This window comes from Falco rusticolus, chromosome 4 (assembly GCF_015220075.1).
Source record: "Falco rusticolus isolate bFalRus1 chromosome 4, bFalRus1.pri, whole genome shotgun sequence".
Taxonomy (NCBI): Eukaryota; Metazoa; Chordata; class Aves; order Falconiformes; family Falconidae; genus Falco; species Falco rusticolus.
Genome location: NC_051190.1, coordinates 47,483,368 through 47,508,873, shown reverse-complemented (window position 1 = coordinate 47,508,873; position 25,506 = coordinate 47,483,368). Strand labels below are relative to the sequence as shown.

The 25,506-nt window shown below is 48.7% G+C and overlaps 1 protein-coding gene and 1 long non-coding RNA gene across 8 annotated transcripts; one reads left to right on the top strand and one right to left on the bottom strand.

The window, feature by feature from the left end:
• Nucleotides 1-21: 21 nt before the first annotated feature.
• LOC119146651 lies at nucleotides 22-3,822 on the top strand. The gene is made up of 2 exons (XR_005103801.1): nucleotides 22-84; nucleotides 1,190-3,822. It is a non-coding gene; the product is annotated as an uncharacterized LOC119146651 (long non-coding RNA).
• Nucleotides 2,851-22,750, bottom strand: SCAMP4 (secretory carrier membrane protein 4). Of its 7 annotated transcripts, none has more exons than XM_037384584.1 (8): nucleotides 22,666-22,750; nucleotides 17,748-17,808; nucleotides 17,255-17,310; nucleotides 14,320-14,448; nucleotides 11,063-11,219; nucleotides 7,870-7,971; nucleotides 6,804-6,921; nucleotides 2,851-6,076 (listed from the first exon to the last, which is right to left on the bottom strand). In XM_037384584.1, the coding sequence occupies exons 3-8, from the start codon at nucleotides 17,259-17,261 to the stop codon at nucleotides 5,900-5,902; spliced, it is 690 nt and encodes a 229-aa protein (XP_037240481.1). In that variant the 5' UTR covers nucleotides 17,262-17,310; nucleotides 17,748-17,808; nucleotides 22,666-22,750; the 3' UTR covers nucleotides 2,851-5,899. The 7 variants fall into 7 exon arrangements, with proteins under 7 accessions (XP_037240481.1, XP_037240482.1, XP_037240483.1 ...); XM_037384585.1 differs by having other exon boundaries at nucleotides 17,748-17,811; nucleotides 22,666-22,729; XM_037384586.1 differs by having other exon boundaries at nucleotides 22,657-22,700.
• Nucleotides 22,751-25,506: the final 2,756 nt, after the last annotated feature.

The window sequence follows — 25,506 nt, the reverse complement described above, 5'->3', positions numbered from 1 at the left end:
GCGAGGCGCTTTACGGTACCGCCGCGTTTGGCGGCTACCAGTGGGGCCTCCCTTTAACTCCCCGCTGCCCGGCGGGAGGAGTCGGTATGGGCCCCCGCGTCATTTACCGCGTCAGGAGACGGTTTGGGGCACAGCTACCCGCGTAGGGCCCAGGCCCCGCTATAGGGTACCCTGTAGGTGCACAGCCCCTATAGGGGCCAGGCCCCGTTGCAGGATGAGATCCCCGGTCTGGGTTACAGTACCACTGCCGCGACCAGGATCGTACAGGGCACCGTCCTCAGCGTGGGGTGCTGCCCCACTGCGGGGAGCAGGACTCCTATAGAGGACAGGCCTTGGAATGGGGTTAGCAGCCCAGTGACAAAGGACAAGCCCCAAAATGTGGTTGAGCCCTCTGCTAGAGCACAGCACCAACATAGGACACAGACCCAACGTGACATACAGCCCCGCTATAGGGCCCAACCGGCACTGGTGGGACAGTCTTGGTGGTGAACTGGGTCTGGGGGGTCCCGCAGAGGGGGTGCAGCCATAGCACCAGTTGGCAAAGCCTCTTCCATCCCACCCCACCCCAACCCACGGGAGCAGAGAGAAGGCAGGGGCTGGGATGTTGCAGGCATTGAAGCCTTTTTGGAGACATCAGCCCCAAGCAAAGCCACTGGTGCTGAGCAGGAGATGGAGTGGCTGCCATCCCTGCTGCCTCTTTTGGGAGGTAACGGGGCACAGCTCCATACTGGTGGGAGCCATTGGGACAGGAGCCGGGCAGGCATGCAGCCCCCAGTGCCACCTCTAAAAGCCTTTTGCTTTCTGCAGTTTTGGAGTTATCCTGATCAATCATTTGGCCATAAAAAATCTCTCCCTGCACTCACTCAGCGAAGGAGGGCACAGCCAAGAGCATCGTTTCTTTGGTGCCACAAGAACTGTCGCTGTTTGAGCCTTTTAAGGTAACGTTGGAGGGAGGAGGCACCTCCCGCTGCTCTCATCTTCTTCATGGCATGAGACAGATTCACCTCAAAAATATTTTCAGGCAACGGGCAAACGAGTTTGTGTGGTTTTGGGGGAGAAACAGGTCTTTGGCCACCAGCATCACCCCAAATACACGTTGCAGCATTTCCAGCCACTTGAATTGATTCTCTCCCAGTTCCAGGGAAACGCTGTCCTCCCAGTATTTGTCTAAAGTACTTTTCCCCCTTAGGTGTTTCCTTCTTGAAGCTGAGACGCACATCCCACCACTGGAGAGAACAAAATTGCCCCTCAGGTACCCAGTGGCAGAGCCATCCTCCTTTTGCTTTTTTGCACCATCCCACCGCCCCACGCTGCAGCAAGAGGTGATTTCAAGCACTTTGAGTTGTTCAGACATTTGACTTGAGAATTTAACCCATCCTCTGGAGCAGGAGAGAGGAAAAGCAAATAGTTTTGATTTTATTTCAAGGCAAATCTCCAGCAGGGACTACACAGTGTGCCAGGCGTGGTCTGCAGAGACCTGTACAGCTCATGCTACGGAACCAGCTCAGCACCAGCGAGTTAGCGAGAAAAGCCAGGGAAATTCTGTTGGGAAAGCATCCAGCTATGAACCCTGCCCTCCTCCCGCAGGCACAAGTTAATTAGGGCTAAATCACAAGCAGACAACATAAAATGAACCCCTCGCGATCATGGACGGGAGAACGAGCTGCGTGGGGGCGGGTGGACGAAACCTTTGTGTTCTGCGTTGAAACATTTGCGTTCAGGGCCTGGGGAAACTGAAGAGCAACAGAAAGGCATCAAGAACCAGACAAAAAAAGCCAGCCCCTCCCAGTGTCCCATCTGCTGCAACCCCCGGGGGAAGAGCCCCCACCCTGATGCCAGGGACCCTGAACCTTTTGCGGAGCTGCTCAGGGTAGGGAGGGCTGAGCTTTGCTGCACAACCACCCCCCGACCCAGCACTTTGGGCATGTTCCTGACAAGCCTTGCCCCATCCTCCTGCCGAGCCCTGGTTCTTGCACAGGGAGCGAAAGGGAGGTGAGCAACTCGTTGCCCCCAAGTGCCAAGGACCTGCCCAAGTAGCAGCTGGATCAGGAGCTTAAAGCTGTGCCTCATGCTCATATTTTAAGGGCCTGGAGCAAAAATTGGAGTAAAAGCCGTTTCATCCTTGTGCTCAACACACCACTGGCACAGCAGCGAGCAGCTGTAGGAAACCGCTGCCGGTGGAAGCAAGAGGCTGATGGCATGGCAGGGGGTACCTGGCGCAAGGCTTTGAAGGTAAGGAAGATGTTGAGATTCGCAGATGTCATATCGAGCAGCTGTGACGATAATATCTCTTTTAAGATTACATATCTGCTATGGAGCAGAACTGGGGTATGAAGCCACAATATGGTAATTTGGGGCAATAAATTCAGCTACGTGCTAAATAGAGCGATTCAACTCACCTTCGCTGTTAAACAGCCCGTTTACTCCAGGGATAACAGTCTCCTTCTGGGCAATAAACCAGAGAAGGCAGAAGCCAGCTCTGCAAGGGGCCAGCGCGAGTCTCTGTGCTGCTGAGAGGCCAGGAGGAAGAGCTCAACCCCAGTGCCCGGGAGATGGGACCTTCTCACCACCACCCACACCTGTGCTCTCCATTCCCTTCAACAGAAGATGAGAATAATGGCAGCACCTTTGGCAAGAGCTTATCGGGCATCTGTAAGAGTCCAAACCACAGCGTGCTACTCTCATGCCAGTCCCCAGCGCAGAGGATGAGCTTTATCTGTAAACGTGCTGTTCTTTCAAAGAAAAAACAACATGCAGTGGGAGACTTTGGAGGAAAATAGATTTCGCCATTTCCCTCTGCCAGATAACTCTGGTTACCTAGGAACAGACACACTTCTCTAATGCGGCCAGTTCTTCTCATCAAGCACAGGATGAGCATTTATTGTCTTGTGATCAGAAGAAAAACACAAAGACCAGAGCTCCACAAGTGACATGACACATCGCACACATACACGCCACGTGATGCTCAACGAAACCAGGAGCCAGGTCCAGGTTAATGGTGTTAACAAGTCTTATAAATCTAATGTAAACATTTAAAAACATACAGAGTTGTCCAAAAAAACAAGCCACAGTAGTTCACGCAGCGTGCTGAGTCAACTGTCTGGAATTACGGTTTCTGGCATTGGAGGGGATGGAGGGGGGATGAGAGATGGCAGATCCCAACCAGAGAGGTTCACTTAAGCTCTGTAGAGATCTCAAGCAGTGTATGCTAATGAGGCGCAATTTTGGTGTCTGGCTCCAACTGTTTTGGTGGGCAGGCTCCCGAGTACCTCCTCTCCTTGCATCAAGCATTTTCACCATGACTGAAGGTAGGTGCTTCCGTCAGCACCCCAGATTATCCAAAGGCGGGGGGGCAGAAGAGAGAAAAAAAGAAAAGAGAAAGAAAGAAGCAGGATGCAGAGTCCCTAGCAACACCTCCCCTCTTGGTTATGTTGAAACCTCCAACCTGGCACACTAAAAAAGCACAGACACCAATTGCTTTTGAAAACTTTTGGCAAGAAGCTGAGGGTGATGAGGGGCAGGGCCAGAGGGAGTGTGGCACAGAGGTACACCATGTTCTGGCTTCCAAGCATGGCCAGCCTAGCACTCGACCCCGTTAACCATGTCTCACTCCCCCTTAGTGCAATCGTATTTCCAGGGAGTTAATTATCAGGCAGTTCTTTTATCACTCTCTGATGGCAAGCGACAAAGAACACTTAAAATTACACTTGACACAAGACAAAGGCACCTAAAAGCTTGACAATGTGATCAGACCATGTTCTGTTAAGAAGGCTTCAAGCGTTGGTACTTACAAGCACATTGCACACTCGCAAGAAAAAAAAACCCTCATGTTCGGAGCATGTTAAACATCCCAGATCCAGCAAAAGGCTGGTTCTGCAGCAGCACATCAGTGTTGCTTGTAAACGGGAATTCAGGGAGGCTCTTGCTCTCTGATTCATGTTTGCTTTCGCTTTGGCCCTAGTAACAAAGATGTCACGCAGACTCCGAGCTGTACTTCATTTAGTATTTACAGTATGACACAGGAAAAGTTAATAGAGCAAATGGGAAGTTCTGCAGGGGCAATGGGGAAGGAAGAGCTCTCCTTCGTGAACTATTATTAGATAAGGCACATGTAGAGACAGTTTTCAAAAGATCACTTGCAAATCAGTTCCACCTAGCTAGGACAACCTCCCTGTCCCTTTCTGGGAGACAGCTTTGTTCTCCAATTACTTGGTGTGAATTTGGAGTGACTCCATTTACACCGCAACACCTCTGGCATCCCATCCAACAGCCTGCCAAGCCAAGCAGGCTCTGGGTCTGACCCAACACCTCCCAAGTCTCTGCAGTGGAGCACTCTGTCCTTCACAGGATCATCGGCCAAAATGTTCAGAGCTGAAGACTTTGAACACTCACTCCCTACAAAAAACATTGGGAACCGACCTCCCAGTTTTGATGGGTTTGAAAAAATTCACTGCAGGCTGTCGAGGGAGAAGAAAAACCTGCAGCCTTTGCTGCCTGGATCACTGTAGGACACAGGGGAATTGGATGGCTCAGGCTACAGGAGCCCTGACATGCGTGCACAGAATGGAGATGAACGACGAGACAGATGCTAGCTCTCAGGGAAAACAATCCCTCTCAGCAGCTTTATTCTCTCTTTAGCCGATTTGGGGAGAAAGGCAAGAATCTCTCTCTCCCTGCTCATGCATGGAAGGAAAGTGCTGCTGGCTACACACAGAGACAGCCCAGGTCCGCACAGCTAGCATCAGTTATGAGGACTAACAAGCATTCCTTGGTCTATCAGACCCCACTGCGTAACATGTGGATTTCAACTACATCAGTAAAAGGCAGGATTAAAACTATTCATTGTAATAGAATTATTCCCAAACCACACCTGGACCCCAGTATAGCTACCTTGCATCTGGCTACTTGGCTGGGAGCCCAGAAAAACAGTTGTCCCAACAGGGCAAGGTGTGTCTAGCAGGGCATTTCTTGGGTCAGCACAAAACCCCAATGCCACCTAAGTGGAAGTTAGATGGCGCAGAGATCTCGTGCTGCCTACCTGTGACAGGGTGAACATCACCCAGGTAGCCAGGTCCAAAGCCCAGTGTCAGCCAGCTTTTTAATCGTTTCCAGTGGGCTTTGAATCATGCTTTTAGTGAGCAATCATTAACCACGTGAGATGAAACTGCACCTTTGAAGCACACAGATCCAGCAAAAACTTTTAGCAGCAGGGAAAGCAAGATTTCTAGCATAACAACAGTCCTAGCCAGGCAAATGAGGACTCTTGTGGACTTCACATCTGAACAACACTCACCCACAGCAAGCACCGTTACCTAAAGGATTCTTCACCAGAGAGCGCAAGCAAATGAGGTTGTAGATTTTACAAATACCTTCGATATCGCTAGTACCAAGTAATTTAGGTGTTGCATTTCCCTTAGAGTGAAGAATTCCGGATTATTCATCTGGGAGAGAAAACACCAGTTGCTACTAATGCTCTGATTGCCTTTGTTACGGACAGCTTAGCGGTGTGCTGTGCATTTGATGAAAACTAAGCAGGGAGGCAGGAGAAGGAGCCATTGCAGTAGTGTTTGCCATCGTGGGGAAGTCAAGCCTTTTTCACGCATGGTCATGAGAGGATTCCCTCAAGCAAGGGCAGTGAATGGTTGGTTCCTCAGTCTGCAACGAGGCAAATACTGGTAACTCAACACAAACAAAAAACTTTCTGATAAGGCCGTGCAGTGCTCCGGAGGTGGCAAGGGCTGACACAGCACATCTCTTCTGCAGTGGTGAGGAGACAAAAACCAAAAGAGTCCCCAAGATGACTGGGGTGCTTGGGGGGGAATGCAAATGATCTTTTTCAAATAACAATAATAAAAAGACCAAAAAGAAGAGAATCCAGGCAGTTTGCAGCTGTTGCTGCTTAAGGCCATTGGTTTCCTGGGGGATAGTTGGGCACTGTGGGGTACTCTGGCAGGCTGTTCCCAGAAAAATTGCTGTACTGGGCCTCCCTGCTGGGGGGGTTCCTCCACATGCCACTGTTCCACTCATCCTGAGCCTTCTGAAAGCTTCCACCAGCCCCTCGGTAGATTTTATGTACCTAACAGATGAAAGAGAGAACGAGAGGAAAGTCAGCAACAGGTACCCACACCTCTTCCTCAGAAGAGCTACAGTCATCACTTCGGTACCGGATCGTGTATTTATTTCTACCTCTGTGAAGAGCTGTATTTCCAAGGCACAAAAGCACTAAAAAATGTAGTAATACAGTGAACAGAGGTGCACATAGATAATATCAACCCAAGACCTGAACCTGTTTCAGCCGCATGCCTGGGATTCAGGTCGGGGATACCACAGCAAGGCAGCAAACCCAGGTCAGGAGGCTGAACCTTCTCTAAAACTGACACTACTGCTTCAGCAGGGCTTCTGTCTTCTCCTCTGCCATCAGTCTACTGAAGCTTCCCAGACAGTCCTACCTCCAAATCCTTCTTTCTGCAGAGAACAGAGGACCACATCCCACCCTGCCACCCAGTCCCCACTGCACACCACCTCAAGATGCTTCACCTTTACCATCAATGACCTCCCCAATGAGCAATGCAGCTTGCTTCACCTGCCCTAAAGGAACATTGCCACATGAAATGGTGACAACATCCAGCCCCAGCTGTCTTGTGTTATCTGTATTTGTCCTCTAGATACTCTGAGAGACACCAACTACACTATAAAAACTTTAAAAGCAGTGATGGCTTAGGGTGGCTGCTAAGCTGCCTGTTCACATTATTGCGATACAAGGTGCGGATACTGGAAGTCAGAGAGACATCTGAGGCACCTACCCTTAAAATGCAGATGAGCATGGCGACTGCTGACATTGTAAACATAATGGCAGGAAACAGCATGAACACAGCAGCTGCAACATTGGTGCTAAAGAAAGTAATGGCTGCCAACCATCCGCTGGAAGACACAGAAAGAAACAGTATCATTGCAGCTTTCTTTTTTAAAGTATCCTTACTATCAGAAAAGCTGTCTAGACATACCCAGAAACTACAAGGCAGCTTTAAAGAAAATGAAAATGAAAACAGCAATGAAGAAAAGGGACAGAATGAAATGCAGCTCAGGCAGGTATTTCCCCAAGATCTCAAATCTCACTTGCCAGCATCCCTCGCTAATCCACTCTCAGACCTTTAGGGGACAGCCAGCTGCACAGACTTTGGGAAGAGAAGATTTATTCCCAAGGTGCTGTCAGCTGTGCAGAGGTCGTGCGCCTAGAAACTGGAACTGGGATTAGGGAACACGAGGGTCCTATGATTTACACTGCATCTCTATTCCTTTGATGGCAATAACCAGATAGGACAACTGGAGAGCATCAGCAGTTAAGAAAACAAAATGCTATATGGAGTGCCAGAGCTTTCTATTATTTGTAGTTTCAGCAGGAACTGCTCTCAAGTCTCTACCGACAGAAAGTTAAAATGCCAAACAATTATAACATAACCAGGGACAGACACTAAAATGCTCCCATTTATTTTAGGAGAACCCTGACAATAATCGCTCTATAGGCCAACAGTGAGTCATCATGCACTGCTCACCATGTGCTGCGAATAGTTTGAGGGCAATGCTAAGAGAGGATCAGATGAATCTTGAAACTGGCTAAGAAGAAAAGGTGTTAAAGAGAAGAAGCAGGTGAATATACCTGACTTCTGCCAATAAAACAAATGAAAACAGAACTGTGTACTCCAAGAGCAGGTATAACTATACCACAGAGGAAAAGAGAAAGTTTCTTCCTCTCCATCCTGTACAGAATCCCATCAGTTTCTCAAAAGTTCATGGAAACAGCCCGTAGCCTGAAACTCAGGCATGGGAGCCAAGTGCTCGGCTGTAAGACCGTCAGCGCATCCTGCTTACCAAGCTCCCCATCCAGAGAAACCAATCGCCTGCAGGACCGTGAGAATAAACTGTGCTCCAAAGATGAAGAAAAAGGCCATAAAATTAAACGAGCTGTCCGACCTGTGAAAGAAGAGAGGAAATCAGGGGGAGACTGGCACCTCATGTTGCTTCACACTGATGTTTCACCCCATCACGTACAACCGCTCCAATGGGGTTTTTCAGAAGAGGTCCCTCTACAGCCGTGTACTTTGAAGGCTACTCCTCTGTCCCCGGCAGTGAAAGCACACAGATCCATGAATCATCAGCACTTAATCTCTTCCCACAAGCCTGGCTCCTGTAACTGCTTTACCAAACTGCATATATGACGACACATGAGAAGAGGCAGTCTCCTGCGGAACAGAGAGTGCCTAACCCTCTGACCAAACCTCTGAAGTCAGCACAGCCTGACACTTAGGCAGCTCAGCCACTGGCAAGTAGGCACAAGGGGGCCTGAACATTGGCAGGCAGAGCTTGCCCATAAGCTAAAAGTGATAATTGAGCATAAGAATTCCAGCTGGGAATGTCTTGGTGGCTGCTCATCATCACACTTACATGCCCACGGTTAATAATCCAGCACTGGGACACAACAGGAGGAAAAACAGCCACCAGAGAAGCAAGTGGTATCCCATCTGGGGAAATGCAGAAGCATACTCTCACATCTTTGCAGGCTCCACATCTTCACGATGTATAGGTTGAGAGGTCCCAGATATATGAGGTCCTTTACTTTATGCAGGTATAATGGGCAGCAGGCACATGATCCCAAACCAGAAGGCTGACCAGGTATGTGCAGTCTCTGTCATGGGTGCACTGGGGCACAGCACTGTCCAGCCCACGTTTGGGCTCTGCCACAGAACTGCAGCAGAACATCTTCATCCCATTAAACCAGCTACATCAGGCACATCTAAAACTCCCCAAACTATCATTTTTAATGATACAAATGACTCCCACTCTCTGAGGAACCCAAAGGGCCCATGATTTACATAACAGATTTGCAAAAAAACAATTTGGTTGCTTATCAGGCAGTTTGGTGCAAGGGGGAGTTTACAAAAGAGTTCCAGTCATTCGCAGCTCTTGCTTAAAGTATTTAACTGTTTATTATTTTAATGTTAATTAGTATTATAATTCTAGTCCCTGATGCCTAATGAGGAGATGAGAGAGGCAGGACCCCAGACTCTGGTGAGGTCGATGCAGTGGACCCCTGGCTACTCCAAGACAAGTGGAAAAGCCTCCAGCTAGAACCCTGCCACCCTGAGCCTCGCGTGTTGGTATGGTTAGAGATGCTGTGACAGAAAACTGCCAGTCCTGAGTATCCTCATGATTCCGCCCTTCAAATATCACCTCAGAGTACAGCAGTGTGAAAGAAATACTTTAAACACAGACTGTTCACAGTAATGCCTATCATAATCCAATTAACAAGGATTAGGCTCGAGGCTGAGCCTTCAAACAGACTCTTGCAACTACGACCTGAAAGGGCGGGAGGAGTCTTCATTTGAAAGGATCTGTGGGAATTAGTGAGGATACACAGAAAAGGTGATTTCTGATCCAGCCTTCTGGTACAGATTTGCAACAGCTTTGCCCTAGCGCCAAAGCTCTGCAGCTAATTTAATTTTGGATGCAGATGTATAACGATGGTTTTACGAAAGCATCCTCACAGTACATGATGCCAATATCAAAGGGCTGCCTCCTCCCAGAACAAGCAGAGCAAATAGGTTTGACCTCACCTTCTTGAGTCACAACTAGCCATGATCCCATCAGATCAGTGTTTTTCAAGCCCCTTCTACAACTGATGTCAAAGTCTACGATCTTTGGGCTTGCCAGTCTGTCCCTAGGGCTTATTCTTTTTTTAACTGTAGAAGACTTTACACAGAGTAACCTCAGGGCCCTTTCAGTATTCAGTTGCATAAACACATACAAACAACATTAAAGAAACAATTAGAAACGGTCATTGGGAAGCCCAGAGGAGGTCAACCGGGAGGAGTAATTTTTCCCAGACTTCAGAACTCAGAACGGAAACTGCTCTTTGAACAGAGCTCTAGCCGGCTCTCGGAGGCACTTGGGCTTCTGAACTAGGGATGGGGACAAAACCCCAGCCCCAGAGGGCAAGAGTTCAGAGCTGGTATTTTCATGTCTTTTAAAACTTTCAGATTAATCCGACCCAGTGGGCCTTCCATTTTCATCAGAAATAATCCTCCCCTGTACTCCATGATGTAGTCACTGATGTTTTAAGCACCACCAGTGCATTAAATGCCCAGCGTTGTTAGTATAAAAAGCATAAATTCGGAAGAGCATTTAAACAATTAATTTAGCATGCGCTAAACAGACAGGACCCCACCTGCCAACTCCCATTTCTATGAGCTGCTTTTGCTGTTACCTAAACCAACTCGTCACAGAATCCAGTGAATAATCAAAATCCAGAGTAATTGGGTAATCCCTGGTAATGGGGAACCAGAAGGACCTTCACCTCCAGAGGCCAAATCCCTGACTGGTGCGTGGGGTCTGCTGGTGACCCACAGTGTGACACTGGGCAGGTCCCTCCCCTTCCCTGTGCCAGGCTGGAAACTCATTGGGACCTTCACAGCTCTGACAAGCATTATGCATTAATGTCTGAATAATGCCTCATGATCCACAGCAAGCATGAGCAAATGCAAATGATTATTAATTAAAGTGAAAATGCAGGATAGCTTTAAATATTTGTGGAGTTTCAGAAGGACTCACTCCAGGGAACTGCTTTTATCTAAAAAGCGAAACAGCCAAGCTCTCAAGTACCTAGCGACTAAAACCAGAAGAGTTCTCAAAAACTAATAACTTAATAGTCTTCCATCAAAATAAGCCTCAACGAAACTTTACCAAATCAGTATCTATTTTAGTGCTATACTGATATGGGGGTGCTGCTATGCCTGAAATATTGAAGTAAAATAGGAATTTCATCCTCATGGAAGTGACAAAGTTTGCCACTGCTCACTTCCGATCGTAGGCAGGTGACCCACAGTCCTACATCTGGTATTTAAAAGTAGCCACATTCTTCTTCATTTGGAAGGTAAACAAGACATTCAGCCAACAAGTCCTTCATCTTTATCCCAGACAGAGAGCTCCATAGGAGCACTCCCCAGTAATGACACATCTCTCTCCCAGAGGACATGGAGACAAAATCACCTCATGGGCTCCTACTTACCGAAAGGCTTTATAGGCAGGTCGGAACCAGCAGACGTAGCCGCAGGGACTGAAGAGGATAAGCCAGAGGATGGCCAGCCCAAAATTCACCCCATAGCCTCCTCCGATCCACCATGCCAGGCACGCAATTATATTCACTACTAGTGTGATGCAGTAAACTGTAAAGAGGGCAGAGGAAAGAATGTGTGGTTGTGCAGCTTCATGTCTTCACGCTTAAAAGGAAACAAATGGCCCACGTTATAACAGGAAGGGTCCACGCCGCAGTGGGAAACTCAAGCCCAGTAACGCAGCTGCTCCAAGCGAGCCGCAGGTCCTGCGTGCCCCAGGAGCTCGCAGCACAGACACGTCCATCTCCAGAGGGAATGCTGCAGCAGAGGGATGAGGAAACTCTTTTGGAATCTGCCAAAGGACGGAGAGCTGGGTAGCAACCAATTAAGTCCTCTGCCAGTATTATTATCAATTACAAGCAAGGTTCGATTCCCATTTGTAGCAAAACCCCTTTATGAGAGGTGAGGGGTGTAAACCACTGCGCTGCACCCAGCCTCAACAGGACTTCGGTCTCCCTGCTTGCTGAGGCTGCCTCGGGAGCTATTACAGAGCCAACACAGCACCTTGCGGGCTTGCTCTCTGCTTCCCTGGGCCTCTGAGGAAGCCTGGAAGTTCGCTTCAGGGCTTGTAAGTGCTGCCTTGAGTGAGGGGATATGCAAACTCCAATCAGGCTGATAACTTGGGACCTCAGGGGTGGCTTAAAGGCCTTTTCACATCCCTGTTCCTGCCACTTGGATGAAAAGGAACAGTTGACAACAGCCCCCAGAGCGCACCAGTGCTGCACGAGGCAAACGTGCATGAAGTGACACTGCTCCCCCCTTCCCTGAAGCTCAATATCACCGCAAAGCGGGGCGGCACACTTCCTAGCTTTCACAGGCTGAGCGCAGACCCCATGCCAGGGGCTCCCCGCTTTCCTCCCCATGCTCCCCTCAATGGTGCAGAGACTCCCTGCAGCTGTCCTTGCACCTCCCCAGGCTCTGCCAGTGCCCAAGAGACTCAGCCCAGTTACAAGCTCCTATTTCAGAAAACAGGGGGTAACTCTTAAAAAACTGGTGGTAACCTGTATCAATTAGCACAAAGAGAAATGAGAAGGTGGACCCTCCGTACCGCCTGGTGATGAGCTCACAGTAACACTCTGGACCCTGGCCTCATTTATTCAGCCAGAATTAAATCCCTGAATTTCTCTTCACCCGTGGTAAGCGCCCATGCCCTGCCCGCTCCTTGCCTCACCACATGTGGTGGCTTTGCAGCACACCTGCACACCCCTGGCTTAGCCCTCTGATGCCCATCACTACCCTGGCCTCTGCTTCTGACTCCTCTTTCTTGGCACAGACCAGACCCACCTGCCTTCACACAGCCTGGGGGATGCTAAACAGCTACAAAGTTTTGTGGTCGTAAAATAGTATTGCCAACACAGTTGGGACAATTTAGCATGGAAAGTACCCGAACCCAGCTGCTGCTTCTGACATAGGAATTACATGAGAGTTAAAATAAAACATTGTTTTACTACAAAGAAAATGTCTTCTGAGTAGCTAACAACAAGGCTTTATACACAATTGTTTGGATGTATCTTAATATTGGGGGGAAAAAAAGACTTATTGTTTAAATTTAGTTTATACAGTAGCTGTACTTCTCCAAATTTTTATTTTCAGAAGTCAGTTAGTGTCCAAAAATTACTAAAAAACCCCCGACAAAACACCAAGCCAAGAGCACCTATGAAGTTTTAAGGAACTTCTGGTTCTCCCTGCACATCAGGTGGGAGTTTGTTCTCCAGTAGTGGGAGCTCTGGTACAGGTTTCCCCAAATCACCATCCACCTTAATAAAACATTCACATCCAATTAAAGTAATGAGCATACAACCTTCTAGCAACGACTTGTGTGTTTCTATTTTTAACACCGGCCTTTTCCTGTTTACTGCCTTCCCTCCATGTATGAACCTCTCTCCATCCCATCCCAAAAAGTCGGGGGGGGAGGAGGGGGGGCGCAGGACACAACGACCCCAAAAGAAAGCGTGCTGCAGATGGAAATGTAAATGTAAAACTCCTGGTGACAAATGCCAGGTCTCCTCAGCCACTGGCAGACTAGTTGCCCAAATGGCTGGCAACTTTCCAGCCTGCCATGAACTTGAATGAGGGAGGCTTTGTTTAGGGAGAGTCGCAGACAAAGGCAGCTTTACAGCATGCAACATTTAACCAGTTAAGTCTGAAGGGACAAGCAGTTTCTTCAGGCAAGAAAATTACAGAGCTCATTTCAGCATCTCTAAATAACGAAAGAACAATCGAGTGATAGATTATGCTATTATTTATGCACACAAATCTCTCTCATACACACATCCTATGCATCTGGAATAAAAGCCATGCCACCAAATGCATATCTGGCAGAAAACAAGCTTTTCCTTCAGTGAGAAGGGTAAATAGGATGACAAGCATTTGGGGAAAAAAAGATAAGCAAGGCAAGAAGATTTTTAATCTTCCAAAGCATTCCCTGTAGTTTTCTAGGCCTGCCACACCATTTTTCATCCAATTTCATTCCTTGGAGAAGAATGGTCAATTTTCATTACTAGCTTTTGAATGGCTAAGCCAGACAACACGAGCCCAGACCAGGAGGTCTGTTCATACAGAATATCAGCAAATCACCAGCTGTGACCAAGAGGATCAGCACCCTTCTCCAGGAGGACATGGAACATTTTGCAGGCTCTGGAGAGCTAAGGAAGAGACAGTTTACGGCTAGAAAACTCTGCTTCGATCTGTGGGTGGCACAAACACGGGGGAGTTTGAGCCTTCCCATAGCAAGGTGGGGCAACAGGTAGCAAGCACATGGGCCGTATTTATTTTCTTGCCTAAAATTCTCCTATTCATCTTACTTCAGGTGAATTGGGAATTACTTTAAGAGAGCTATTTTGGGGAGTAAAACATTACCTCACATTAATAAAGGTGTCAAATATGGTCTGCTTTTTTCCTCTTCAGATTTACTAATAGACATTTCTAGCAGTGATACTCTCTCCTTTCTTCAACAGCTGCTCTGCAGCAAAGACTCATAGCACAGCAGCTTAACATTTGGGCATAAAGTTATATTACAGTATTCTAAGAGGAATCATTGTTTCTCATCAACTAATTGCAGTCAAAACTTAAAGCACTTAAGTCACTGAGATCTATATTTTTTTCACTACACATATTTATTTTCCCAGCACAATTTTTTAATTCAACTTACAGATCCATACGTGGTAGATTCTCTTCACCAGAGACTGATAATCGATGGGAATTTCATCAGCAAAATTCTGGTAGAAACACGGTTTCAGAGGGATAAACTTGGGGAGCGGTGGGAAGTTATTCACCTTTTCTGCAATGTAGAACACAGATATTAGCTGAATGCAGAAACATTCTCGTAAGGCTGAGCAAGTCTAACATCCTCCACACCTTTCCAATACACACCCGTGGACCCCAAGGTCAAGGGGACTCGCAAGAATCAAAACAGAAACCATCACCAGCTCTGGCCGTTCACGTTACTCGCTGCAGCACGTTCACCCTCACCCTGAACACCAAATATTTTGTTCTCCTTCCTCAGCAGTGGACATGATATTTAAACTAGCACATGCAAGGCTTAGAGCAAGGAATAGAAATGAACTAATAAGCAACACTTGGATTTGACACCTTTACACATCAGTGTAAAGTTCTGTGAAAGGCACTGACAGACAAAAAAAACTTAAACTCCAGGATAAGGTTCCTCAGGAAGAGAGGAGAAGCCAGCAACATCTGGGGGAAACAGGCTGCACAAAGATTTTTAGTTGCAACCTTTCAGAAAACACAAGGAAAAGCTGGCAATTATCCAGACAAGCAGATTTACCTTCAGACACAAGCTCTGAGTAGTCTTGCTGGTGCATGGATCAGGCCTTAGGACCTGTAGTAGATATGACTGTGTGACAGTGAGGAAGGGCGCCTTTGGAAAGCATCTCTCAAACTGGAATTTAATACTCAAGATATCATCCAGTTAAGGGAAGGCAAATGAGATGTCAGGGATAATTTTGTTGTGAGAAGACTCATGAACATACCCTTTTTTCTTTAAAAGTCAAGTTCTTCCTGTAAGATTAAGCCCCAGAATAAAAAAGAAAGAAAGAAAAAAACCAAACCAAAATCCCAAATCCCAAAACTTTGCATTCAGATACAATAAATCAGCAAATGCTGACAAAAGTGATAGAGTGAATAAAACCTTACCTTGGGAAAAAAATATGTTTTAAAAACAAGTAATTAAATGCCTAAATCCTCTGCATTTAAGCTGCTGTCAGCTTCTAGACAGGTGCGCAGATCTGTCTGCGTCTATGTGTGTGCCTGCATGTGCATTCCTACATGTTTGAGAACGTTTGCTCTTGCCTTCCAGTGCTGGTTAAAGTTTGATTCCAGGGCATTGTGACTAATTGTCTAGTCTACTTCAGCCCCAGTAAACAGAATTAAAAACAAGCAGAGGAAGAGATGAAGAATGTCCTGGGAAAACCTCCAAATGGCACAGAAGACAAGAGGAAATGTCTGAACAAGAACCGTCAGCACAAGAGATCCCCTTCTCTTGCCATTATCTCCGTGTGAGAAGACATTTTGCAGGAGCAGCTTCTTCGTTTGAGGGTTGGCAGGGAAGACTAAAGCTGTAAGCCATGCTTTGGGAAAGAAAAGGCTTTCTTCATGCAAAAGAAAGGCATATTTTCATGCAGAAAATATGTTCAGGATAACGCCCACTGTGAGTACATCAGAAGTAAATATGAAATAAAGTCTGAAGTCACTAGCCCAATTTGACTTTTCAGTAGCCTTTTCCTTATAAAAGCAAATACTAAGTCTCCTGTCCCTCCTCACCCACCTTTGCTAAATTTTTTTTTTACATTAATTCAGACACTCTCCAAAGCTGGTATTAGTTACTGGTTAACATCTACTGCTGACCCCATCACATGCAGTCAAAGTCCATAGGAATCTGGACTTCTTAGCATTAATTTTTCATTTGCTACAAACACCTAATGGGCTTTCTCCTCTACAGTCTGTCTCAGCAGCCTACAAAAGGACAGAACAATGCTGGATCAAGGGAAAAGAAGGGGGCACAGCTTTTAAAACTAGAGACAGCTCCCGAGGGAAGTCAATAAGACCAAGATTAACCGACCACAGTGAAAGCAGATTCTCTAACAATCTATTATTATTATTATTTTATTTATGGGATGAGGAAAATTTTGTTCTGTCCCTCTGCAACAGCTGAAGCTGTAGCTAGTTACTGTGGTTCTGCTCTCTTCCATTGTCTCTCTCCTGCAGTACAGATCTGTTATGGGCAGTAGAGCTGATGCCAGCCTGTAGTGCACAAGTCCCCAAATGGTGGATCCAAAACCAACTGGCCTGCTGGACACCAGCCACTGCAGTTTGTCATTTTTCAAACTCACAAAATGCTCCAAATACATCCAGACTTTTTTCTATGTACACAAAGATCAGGATTACACCTCTTCTCTGTTGTCACCCAGCTGCAAGCAGCCAGATGACCACTTTCTCCCACCCAAAGACCCTGTAGTTTTCAACTGTTCCGGGTTACTTCCAAGAATAGATAAAGGAAATTAAATTAAAATATCCCCTTTCATGTCTGACTGCATAGTTTGGAGTGCTACAGCACTCCCATCAAAGCTAGGATCAACATATTGGATCAGCAAGCACAACCTGTGCTTTCATAAACCAAGCTGTATAAGCAATGAACAGAAACTGTATACAAGTCCTGAACCTGCTCTTATTTAAAAAAAAATTGGGAGGAATTTTGTTACTAATTTTACTACAGGTAAAATTAAGATGTAGTAATGTCAACAGTACAGCTAGGAAAGCCGTGGAAAGCTGTTTAGCCTCTCTAAGGAAGGAATTATTCTCATGTACTTTTTTGTGAATAAATGTCATCCTCATCCAACTCTCAAACAGGTCACACCTCAGCCTTTATCACCAGAGCAGCAACCTCAGCTGTCAATCCTACAGCATAGAAGTGAGTATGACCAAGGCAAGAAAACAGAAGGAGCTGAAGAGCTTTAGGGATCACTAGGGACACATGTCACACACCTGATGCGCCACAGCCATCACAGCACACCGAGAAACATTCTCTGAAACCATTCTCCCTACATTGCCATATTTTGAGGTGCTCTTACCTGCCATTTCTAGTAAGAGTGTTCCACAGTGAAGTTTCAGACAGACAGCAACAGATCTATTAGAAAAAATAATAAATAATCAGGTCAGCCCATGTCACTAACCAGCACCCAAAGAACCTCTAGAATCAGAAATACCTCTGGCACAGTGCTTGACAGACTACGAGCCCAGGGTTCCCACTACAAACTGCTCATCTCCAACTGCCCAAAGTCGGCATGCTGGAACTTGACCAAAACATCCCAATTTCTCCTGGTTCGTATGAAGCTCCACCTGGCAGCACCTCATTCAGCACAACCCCACTGTCAACCACTTTTAAGGCTTCTATTATTCAGCAGCAAACAAACGTGGCACCTGACAAAGGCTGAGGATGCACGGAACGCCACTGCCAGAACACGTGTACCTTCCAGCTGCAGCCAGACAACAAGCTGAGACAGACAGATCTGAGCGGGACCCAGCCAAGCACATACATCGGAAGAGAAATTTGTACAAGCTTACCAGACTTAATGCCTCATTTAGGTGTTGAGATGATTTGTTGGCTCTCTGTGGACCTCCCCAGCTGCTGAAACAAACACATATCACTGTTAGCTTGGAAGTAAATTGATTAAAAAAAAAAATCAGCTGGTACACAACCCATTATTTTAATAATTATGCACAATCCTTCTTAAAAATGCAGATTCATTCTTCCTGTTACCACCATTGAACATGACTGTCATTCTGGAAAAATCAAATCCTGCAAAGTTGACTCGGCGTCAGCCGTGTAGCCAATTTTGGCAGAACTGATCACACAGATGAAGGCCGCAGAGAGATCTGTGCTGAGCTTTGATTTTACCCCTTCTTTGTTAAGTATAAAAGCACTGTGTGCCCCTACCTGGAAATCTCAAAACGGAAACAGGGAATACCATAAAACAACCCTCTAAACCAGCGCTGCAGGGTTTGACAAGAGCTATCAAGAATGAAGGAAGTCTAGACTAAAACCCATCCCTACAAATACACTCCAAACACCACACGCCGCTGCCAGCACCGACGGCAATCTCAGCATCGAGGTCAGAATAGCTGTGCTGTATCCAAAGCCCTCGGGATTTACAGCAGCTCGCTTCCCTGTTCTGCACCTCTGTGCTGTCCTCCTGTGTGCTCCGTGCACGGCCTGGAGATTGCAAAGTTTACACTGGCACAATTATTTTGTTGGGGTTGCATTTACTCTCCTTTTTAATTGAGATATTCTAGCACAGTCCTTAGTGGAGACAACGGCTCTCTGGTAAGAATTGGGACCTGTACAGGCAGCTTATTCTTTCTGTACGTAGCAATGCAGTTATATACAAGCTTAACTACATGTACATAGAGGAAACATATTGTTTTGCCTGTACCAGTCTAAAGAAAGCAACAGAGCATGGCCAGGAAAGCTGTGTCACTTGTGAGCTGCTCAGGGCTGGGACTCCCTGGTTAAAGGCTCACACACAGGGCCCCCGTCACCGCCGAAGCCTCCAGGCTTTCTCCACAATACAGACACTACCCAGTGTCTGACAGGCATTTTATAACTTACGATTTAGAAATGGAAGCATATTGCTTTGCCTTTATTAAATTTTGTGAGTAGAAAATAAAGTATGAAGACAGTTAAGAATACAATTAAAACTTCACCCCACCCATTTGCAGCTGCTCCCAGCAGAGATCCGTAAATTTGGGGGGAAGAAGAAATGACACATGAACACCAGTTACACTAATGCACTAAGAGAAAAGAATCTTTCACCGAAAGATCAGCAAATGCGTAAAGCCCTTCTCCAGAAGAGGATTATTTAGTCACGTACTTCAGCGCCAGTGTCTTAAGAGCTGCAGAGTGGTAGGAGGTGTCAGTCTGTCCACTGGAGGAGGGACCAGAAGGAAAGACCACAGGACACATTCCTGGTTTTACACAGGGCCATCGTGGCCAAACAGTAGTTCTCCTGTGCCCTCCCTGCTCAAGGAGACAACTGTGGTGCTGTTGAGTGGGTTTAACTCAAATAAATAAATAAAACAAAACAGAGAAAGCAGCATTCTGGTGATCCACTTGCTTCTCATTTTACCCAGCTGTTCTCATTTACCTGCTCATTTCCTAAAAAATCTCAGCCATGGTTTAATGCTTTGAAGACACAGTAAATTATCACATAAAGAAGCTATGACAGAAGCTATTGAATATTTCTGTCTTCCTTTATGAGTAATCTCACAGAAGTTCCTGGGATGACTGTAATTTCCCTAAGGAAAGATGTGTTTGGGAACCACAAAGCAGCACTAAGAATATTTCTTTCTGCAAGGATAAACGCATACAATGAAATTTTACACCAAATAATCATTTTCTGAAATGCATTGACCTTCCACTGGCTCAGCTGCACTAAGATTCCATTCCAGCTCCCGGTGAAAGGAAAGGGACCTTTCCCCCATGGACACCTACGGCAGCAAGCTCAAACCTTCTGCAGGCACGAACTCAGACTCCAGGATCCAACCCAATAATAATTTTGTTCAGTGCTCCAAGACATACTTGCACAGCAACTGCTGTTTTCACACCTCCCTAGCCCATTTAACTTGGGCAGGATTTCTGCAAACTCGGGATAACAGGCCTCAGATGTACAGTCAGGGAAAAATCTTTGTCTAGTGAGAGATGATGTTGCTCAGCTCGGCTGGCTAAAACTCCTGGGGGAAAACTTCACTGTGCATCCTCAAGTCAAGTTCCAGTTACAAGATCCTGGCATAAGGAAACAGATTTGCAGCAAATACAGATAAACGGGTACATAACAGGTATCATCCAACCACGTGTGAATTTGTGCAAAATAACAACACATATAAATAAGCTCTCTATTCACCGGAACATTTTCAGTTTAGTTGGGAACAGACAAAACCCAACACCCTGCAGTCCACTGCAGAGATTTCTTCACGTATAAGTGACTGCTGGCGGACGGAGGAAAAAACCACACATGCTAAGGAAACCACGGTGTGAAGTGAACTTCCTTTTTCCACTGTGCTCATCGACAGCCAATGAATAACTCCTAAGTTCACAGTCCACCACACATGACTCACAAGAGCCCACTGGAGACAGCCGGAGCTTTTCTTCACCAGTGTTTCAAAGACAAAAATACTCTGTGTCATTTTAAGAGACAGCGTTTTCCTTTTAAACCAAGGCACGTATGCAAGCAGCACTGTTTCTTCTAGCTGGACAACAACGTGAGTACTTTGAATGGGACTTCAGTCTGAAACATGTTTCACCATCTCAGATTAGGGTAAAATTTTGTGAAGAAAAACCTGTAGCAATCTGCTTGAAGCACACTGTATGGCTGCATGTATGTTAATATTTAGTCCCTTTGTTTATTCTGCCTATATTACAGTAAATAGTTTTAAAAGTTTCAGTTATTTCTCACTACTACTTTCTCCAAAAAGAGAGAAAGGTGGTAGAAGAAAGAAATAAAGGACAGGCCAAGAAAGCTGAACTAATTCCTGCTTTGCTGTAAACCCACCTGGTGACCTGGGGCAAGTCCCCTAAGACCAGATTCACAGGACACCAGCTTCTCTCAATGCCACCTGCAGATGTCCCAGCCAAGCTCAGAAGAGCCCAACATCCTAAGCTTTCCATCCAGCAAAATTCACCAGCTTCTGAAGTCTCACTTTAGGATATTTTCTGCACTGCATTTATATTTTCATTCCAATAGGATGACTGTAGCTAGGCTAAGAGCTTCTACGCAGATCTGTACTCAAGGGCTCAATCTAGAGTGCTTTGCTGAAAGCAAACGGAGGGGCTGGATCCTTACATAACAGCAACAGAGTGCCGACACTCCCTCATAAGACAATGATTGAATAATTAGAGCACAAGCAGAATGAGAAAACCTGGGCACAATGCACATCTCCTGAAAGTGGTTCAAGCTTACCTCTCTGATGAGGGCTATCACCAGAGACCAGGCTTTTGGAAGCCACGTCACGCTGCCAGCCAGCAGATCCCAGACATTCTGGAAGAGCAAATGGCCTAAAAGCTTGGGGGGGGGGGGGGGGGGGCAGGGGGGGAGGCAACCTGCAGGGCTCTGGGAGACGTGGGTTTGAAACCAGACTTAGCAGGGAATCAACACAGCCTCCAGCATTCCCAAGACAAGCGAATGCCTCGGTCATATGCCTCTCCAGTTGCATTTAAAAAGAAAGCAGTAACTCTGCACTGGTTTTAAGAGAAAAGTCTGGTTTTTTGAGTCTCATTCAGATGCCCAACTCTTATCAGGAGGTTCCCAGAGAGCCCAAGGCAGCAGTGGTCATTCTGCAAGGCACCAGAACGCTTGGCTCAGCTTTATGAACTTAGACTTTATATAGCTGACACAGCTTGTACTCGATAGTATTTCCTCTCCCCGCTGCATGCTGCTGGCCCTCATGGAGTGGGACACTGCCCCTTCAGCGATGCCAGCACCATGCTTCACACTGGATGAGCTTCACAGGTTCACAAACTAGTTTCTTGAGCTCATTAATGCTCACAAAAAAACTAAGAACAGAGAGGGAGAGGTAAAATTACATGTCCATGTGCTACTGCTGTCAAGGGCAATGCACGAAAGAGCCAGCAGCAAACCCACACACAACAAAAGGCTTCACCCTCGCTCCTCACAACCCCTGGGGGATCACCTACATTACCCCCCCCGCCCCGGGGTGGGAGCCATGCAGCTGGCCTGGGCACCCCCCAGGCCTGCCCTGTGCTCCCCGAGACCTCCCGAGCACTGGCCCCAGCAGAGGCGTCCCACCGGCTGCCCACACACAGCCACGGCACCATGACAGGCAAATCCCCCCGCACCCCCGGGGGAGGGGGGCAGGGCACAGCCGGAGGGGGGGGAGCGATACACCCCGCTGTGCTCCACGGGGGGGCACGGGGCCCCCTCGCCGCCCTCCACCGGGGCTGCCCCCAGCACCTCCCGCTCATGCTGCTCCGGAGAGCTGCTCCCACCGGGGCTGACCCCAATCCCTGCCCCCCGCCAGGGCTGTCCCCAATTCCTCCCCGCACAGGCGCCATCCCGCCAGACCTGTCCCCAATACCTTCCCAAGCACAGGCTCCCCCGCCATTCCCCTGCTGTCCCCATGACCCCCATCGCAGCTGCCCTCGTTACCCCACCTCTGCCGCCCCCCTGCCCGGACAAGCCCCGTCACCCCTCTCATCCCGGGGCAGGCCCCGTCACCGTCGTCGTCACCCCCACCACACCACCCACCACCCCCGCCCCCCACACGCCACACACACACACCCACACACCCCCCTCCCCGAGGCAGGCCCCGCCACACCCCCGGGGCTGAGGCGGCTCCACCGGCCGCCGCCGCCCGCCCCTCCAGGAGCGGGCCCACCTCACCGCGAGACCCCGGCCCCCCCAGCTCCCCCCAAGCCCTCCTCCGAGGCCGCCCCACTACCCCCCGGCGCGGCGCTCACCGTGCCCACCTCAAAGCGCAGCGGCCGGAGCCCCGCTCCACGGGCCCGCCGCGGGGCACGCTGGGAAACAGAGTCCGTGCAACAGCGGCCGCCGCGGCGCCGCACACGTCCGGGACTGCATTTCCCAGCGTGCCCCGCGGCACAGCCCCACCACCTCTCACGTGAGGGGCCGGCCCTCAGGCTACGGGGGCCGGCAGGGATACTGGTGTCGGGAGGAGGTGGGTTTGTCTCGGCCCCTTCAGCAGGCGGGGGGCCGTGGGCTGAGGGGCCGGAGGTGTGGGCTGGGGTGGAGGGGCGTCGGCGGCCCCTAAGGAGTGCTGGAGCCTCAGCGGTGGCTGAGGAGGGGCTGCCGCAGGCGGGGGTCTCCGGCCTGCAAGGCCTGGCTCTCATGGCCGGGCCCCTTCCTACTTTAGCCCGCTCAGGGCCCTGCACTGGCTACTGAGGAGAAAATGAACCCTATGGCAGCCACCGCCAGGACAGACGGGGCCGTGCCTTCCCCCCTGGCAGCACCAGTGGGCCCTGTCCCCGAGCGGCCTGGTGGGCCCTGCTGCCAGCCCTCACCACGTTCTATTGCCAGCTTTGGCTCCCACAGGCCATGGCTGCGCTGGGGCCCAGGGCTGCGTGGTCACTGAGAAGGCTGCTGTTTGGAATTCTGCCATTAACCGCTGATTTTCTCTCCTAAGTCAGGTGAATCGGCAGCTGGTGGAGCTGGTGCCTGCTGGTGCCCAGTGCCTGTGTGACTTGTTTGGCCAAATGGGGTGGTGATGGTTGAACAGACAAATTGCTCTGAAATCTCTGTGGAGATGCAGGCTGGCAGCGGTGCATGGGGAAGCCCCTCCTCAGCCACACACACTTACCCACTTTCTGGATTTATACCCTTTTGTTCAGTTCTGTAGCTCCTTACCTCTTATTTGCACTGTGTTAGACTCCTTACTGTATGTACCAATCCATCTCCAAGGTACCAGCTCCATGTAAATGCTGTTAATTTGGTCATACATAAACCCTGCTCTACTTTAAAAAATATTTACAGGCCCTGGGGCTGTGCTTTCTGTAAACACAGAACTCGCAGCTCCAGGCTGTGTGATTCAAGCTCATCCCTCGTAACGCTTAACTGAGCCAACGCTGAGGCCCGCAAGCCCCCAGTCTGCAAAGTTGCCCCAAAATACAGGTCTTGGGGCTCGTTGCTTGAGTTCAGCCCCTGCTCTAGGCAGGTTGCCCAGCTTTGCTCCCTGGCACGGGCACCGGCACTGCCCCTGGACACAGTATTTGCTGGCTGGACAGGTATTTTTTGAGAGGGAAAACCCCCTTGCCTCCATTGATCTAGAAGCATCACTGACATGCAAGGAATAATTTAGCTATAAACCAGTAGAGGTCACTCCGCCCCAGTAAATCCAGTGCTACTGAAGGCGTTGGAGCACCAGTAAGACAGGGAGTGCTTACTGGAGGAAGGCACGGTGGGCAGCGGGCAGCAGAGCCTGGAGACAAGGACATGGGGCATCTGGATCACCTTTATAGCGACAGCCTCTGACCTGGCTGTGCCCCGTGTGGGACAGACACGCGTGGGAGATCCTGTCCTGCCGCCTCTTGTTGAGGGTGTCTGTGCTTCTGGGAGCCCCTTGAACCTGTCCTCTGCTGGCTTCACGCTCCTTGGCAATTCCCAGCATCTACCCTGGAACTGAAAGGCCATTTTTTATAAACATGGTGTTTTTAAAGAGTCACTTTTTGCAACGTATCATTAATTAGATTTCCCATGATTTAATTAACTTTTTTTTTTTTTTTTTTTTTTTCAAAAACCCCATGATTTTTGTGGGAAAAAAACATCCTTTTAAAAATGAAAACCAAAGAAAAGTGCCAACATGCAGCAATTTGGTGGGGCCATGGGCTGCCACAGCCGCATTGTTGCCACAGCTCCAGCTGGTCCTTGTGCGCTCCCGCACCAGACACAGCAGCTCCCTGCAGTCCCGGCCGCCCCAGCTCTGCTCCCTGTGCCTCCAAATGGGATGATAACCCTTCCCCATGTCTCCGCAAGCTGTGCCCTGTTTCTAGCTGTTCCCAGCTCTTGGCAGCAGCCAGGTTTACCCTGCAATATATAAACCCTGTGGGTGGGAACTGTGAAGGAGGACGTGTGCTGCTTCCTTCAAATGGCAGAGTGGCAGCAGCCAGGGAGCCGGTGAGTTGAGACCCTGGGATTTAGTGACCCTGCTGGTACAAGGATTCCTTTTCATTATTTTCCTTTGCTCCACAGCTCCTGGGTGGTTCAACAACTCCACACAACTGCCCTGGGTTTGCACAAGGGGACAGGAAGTGTGTACCCAGGTGAGATTGTCAGGGGAAGCAGAGAGAAATGAGGATGAGATTTGCACACTTGCTCCTCACAACCCCTGGGGGATCACCTACATTACCCCCCCCCCCCCCGGGGTGGGAGCCATGCAGCTGGCCTGGGCACCCCCCAGGCCTGCCCTGTGCTCCCCGAGACCTCCCGAGCACTGGCCCCAGCAGAGGCGTCCCACCGGCTGCCCCCACACAGCCAGGGCACCATGACAGGCAAATCCCCCCGCACCCCCGGGGGCGGGGGGCAGGGCACAGCCGGAGGAGGGGGTATATACAGCAATATCATTGAACCGTCTGCATCCTGATGGAGAGGAGTCCTTGCATCCTTGTATCCAGGGCATGGATCTTCTTCCCTCCTAGGACTAGTTGATGCCACGCACACCCTGCCCCAAAATGTGTCCCCAGTACTGCCAGGTCCAGTCACTGTCCTGCCTTCAGCTTGGTGGTGTTTAAACAGGTTTCCCAGATGAAGACCCTTCCCAGACCTCAGGTCTCCCTTGGAGTGTCCAGGCTGGGGGG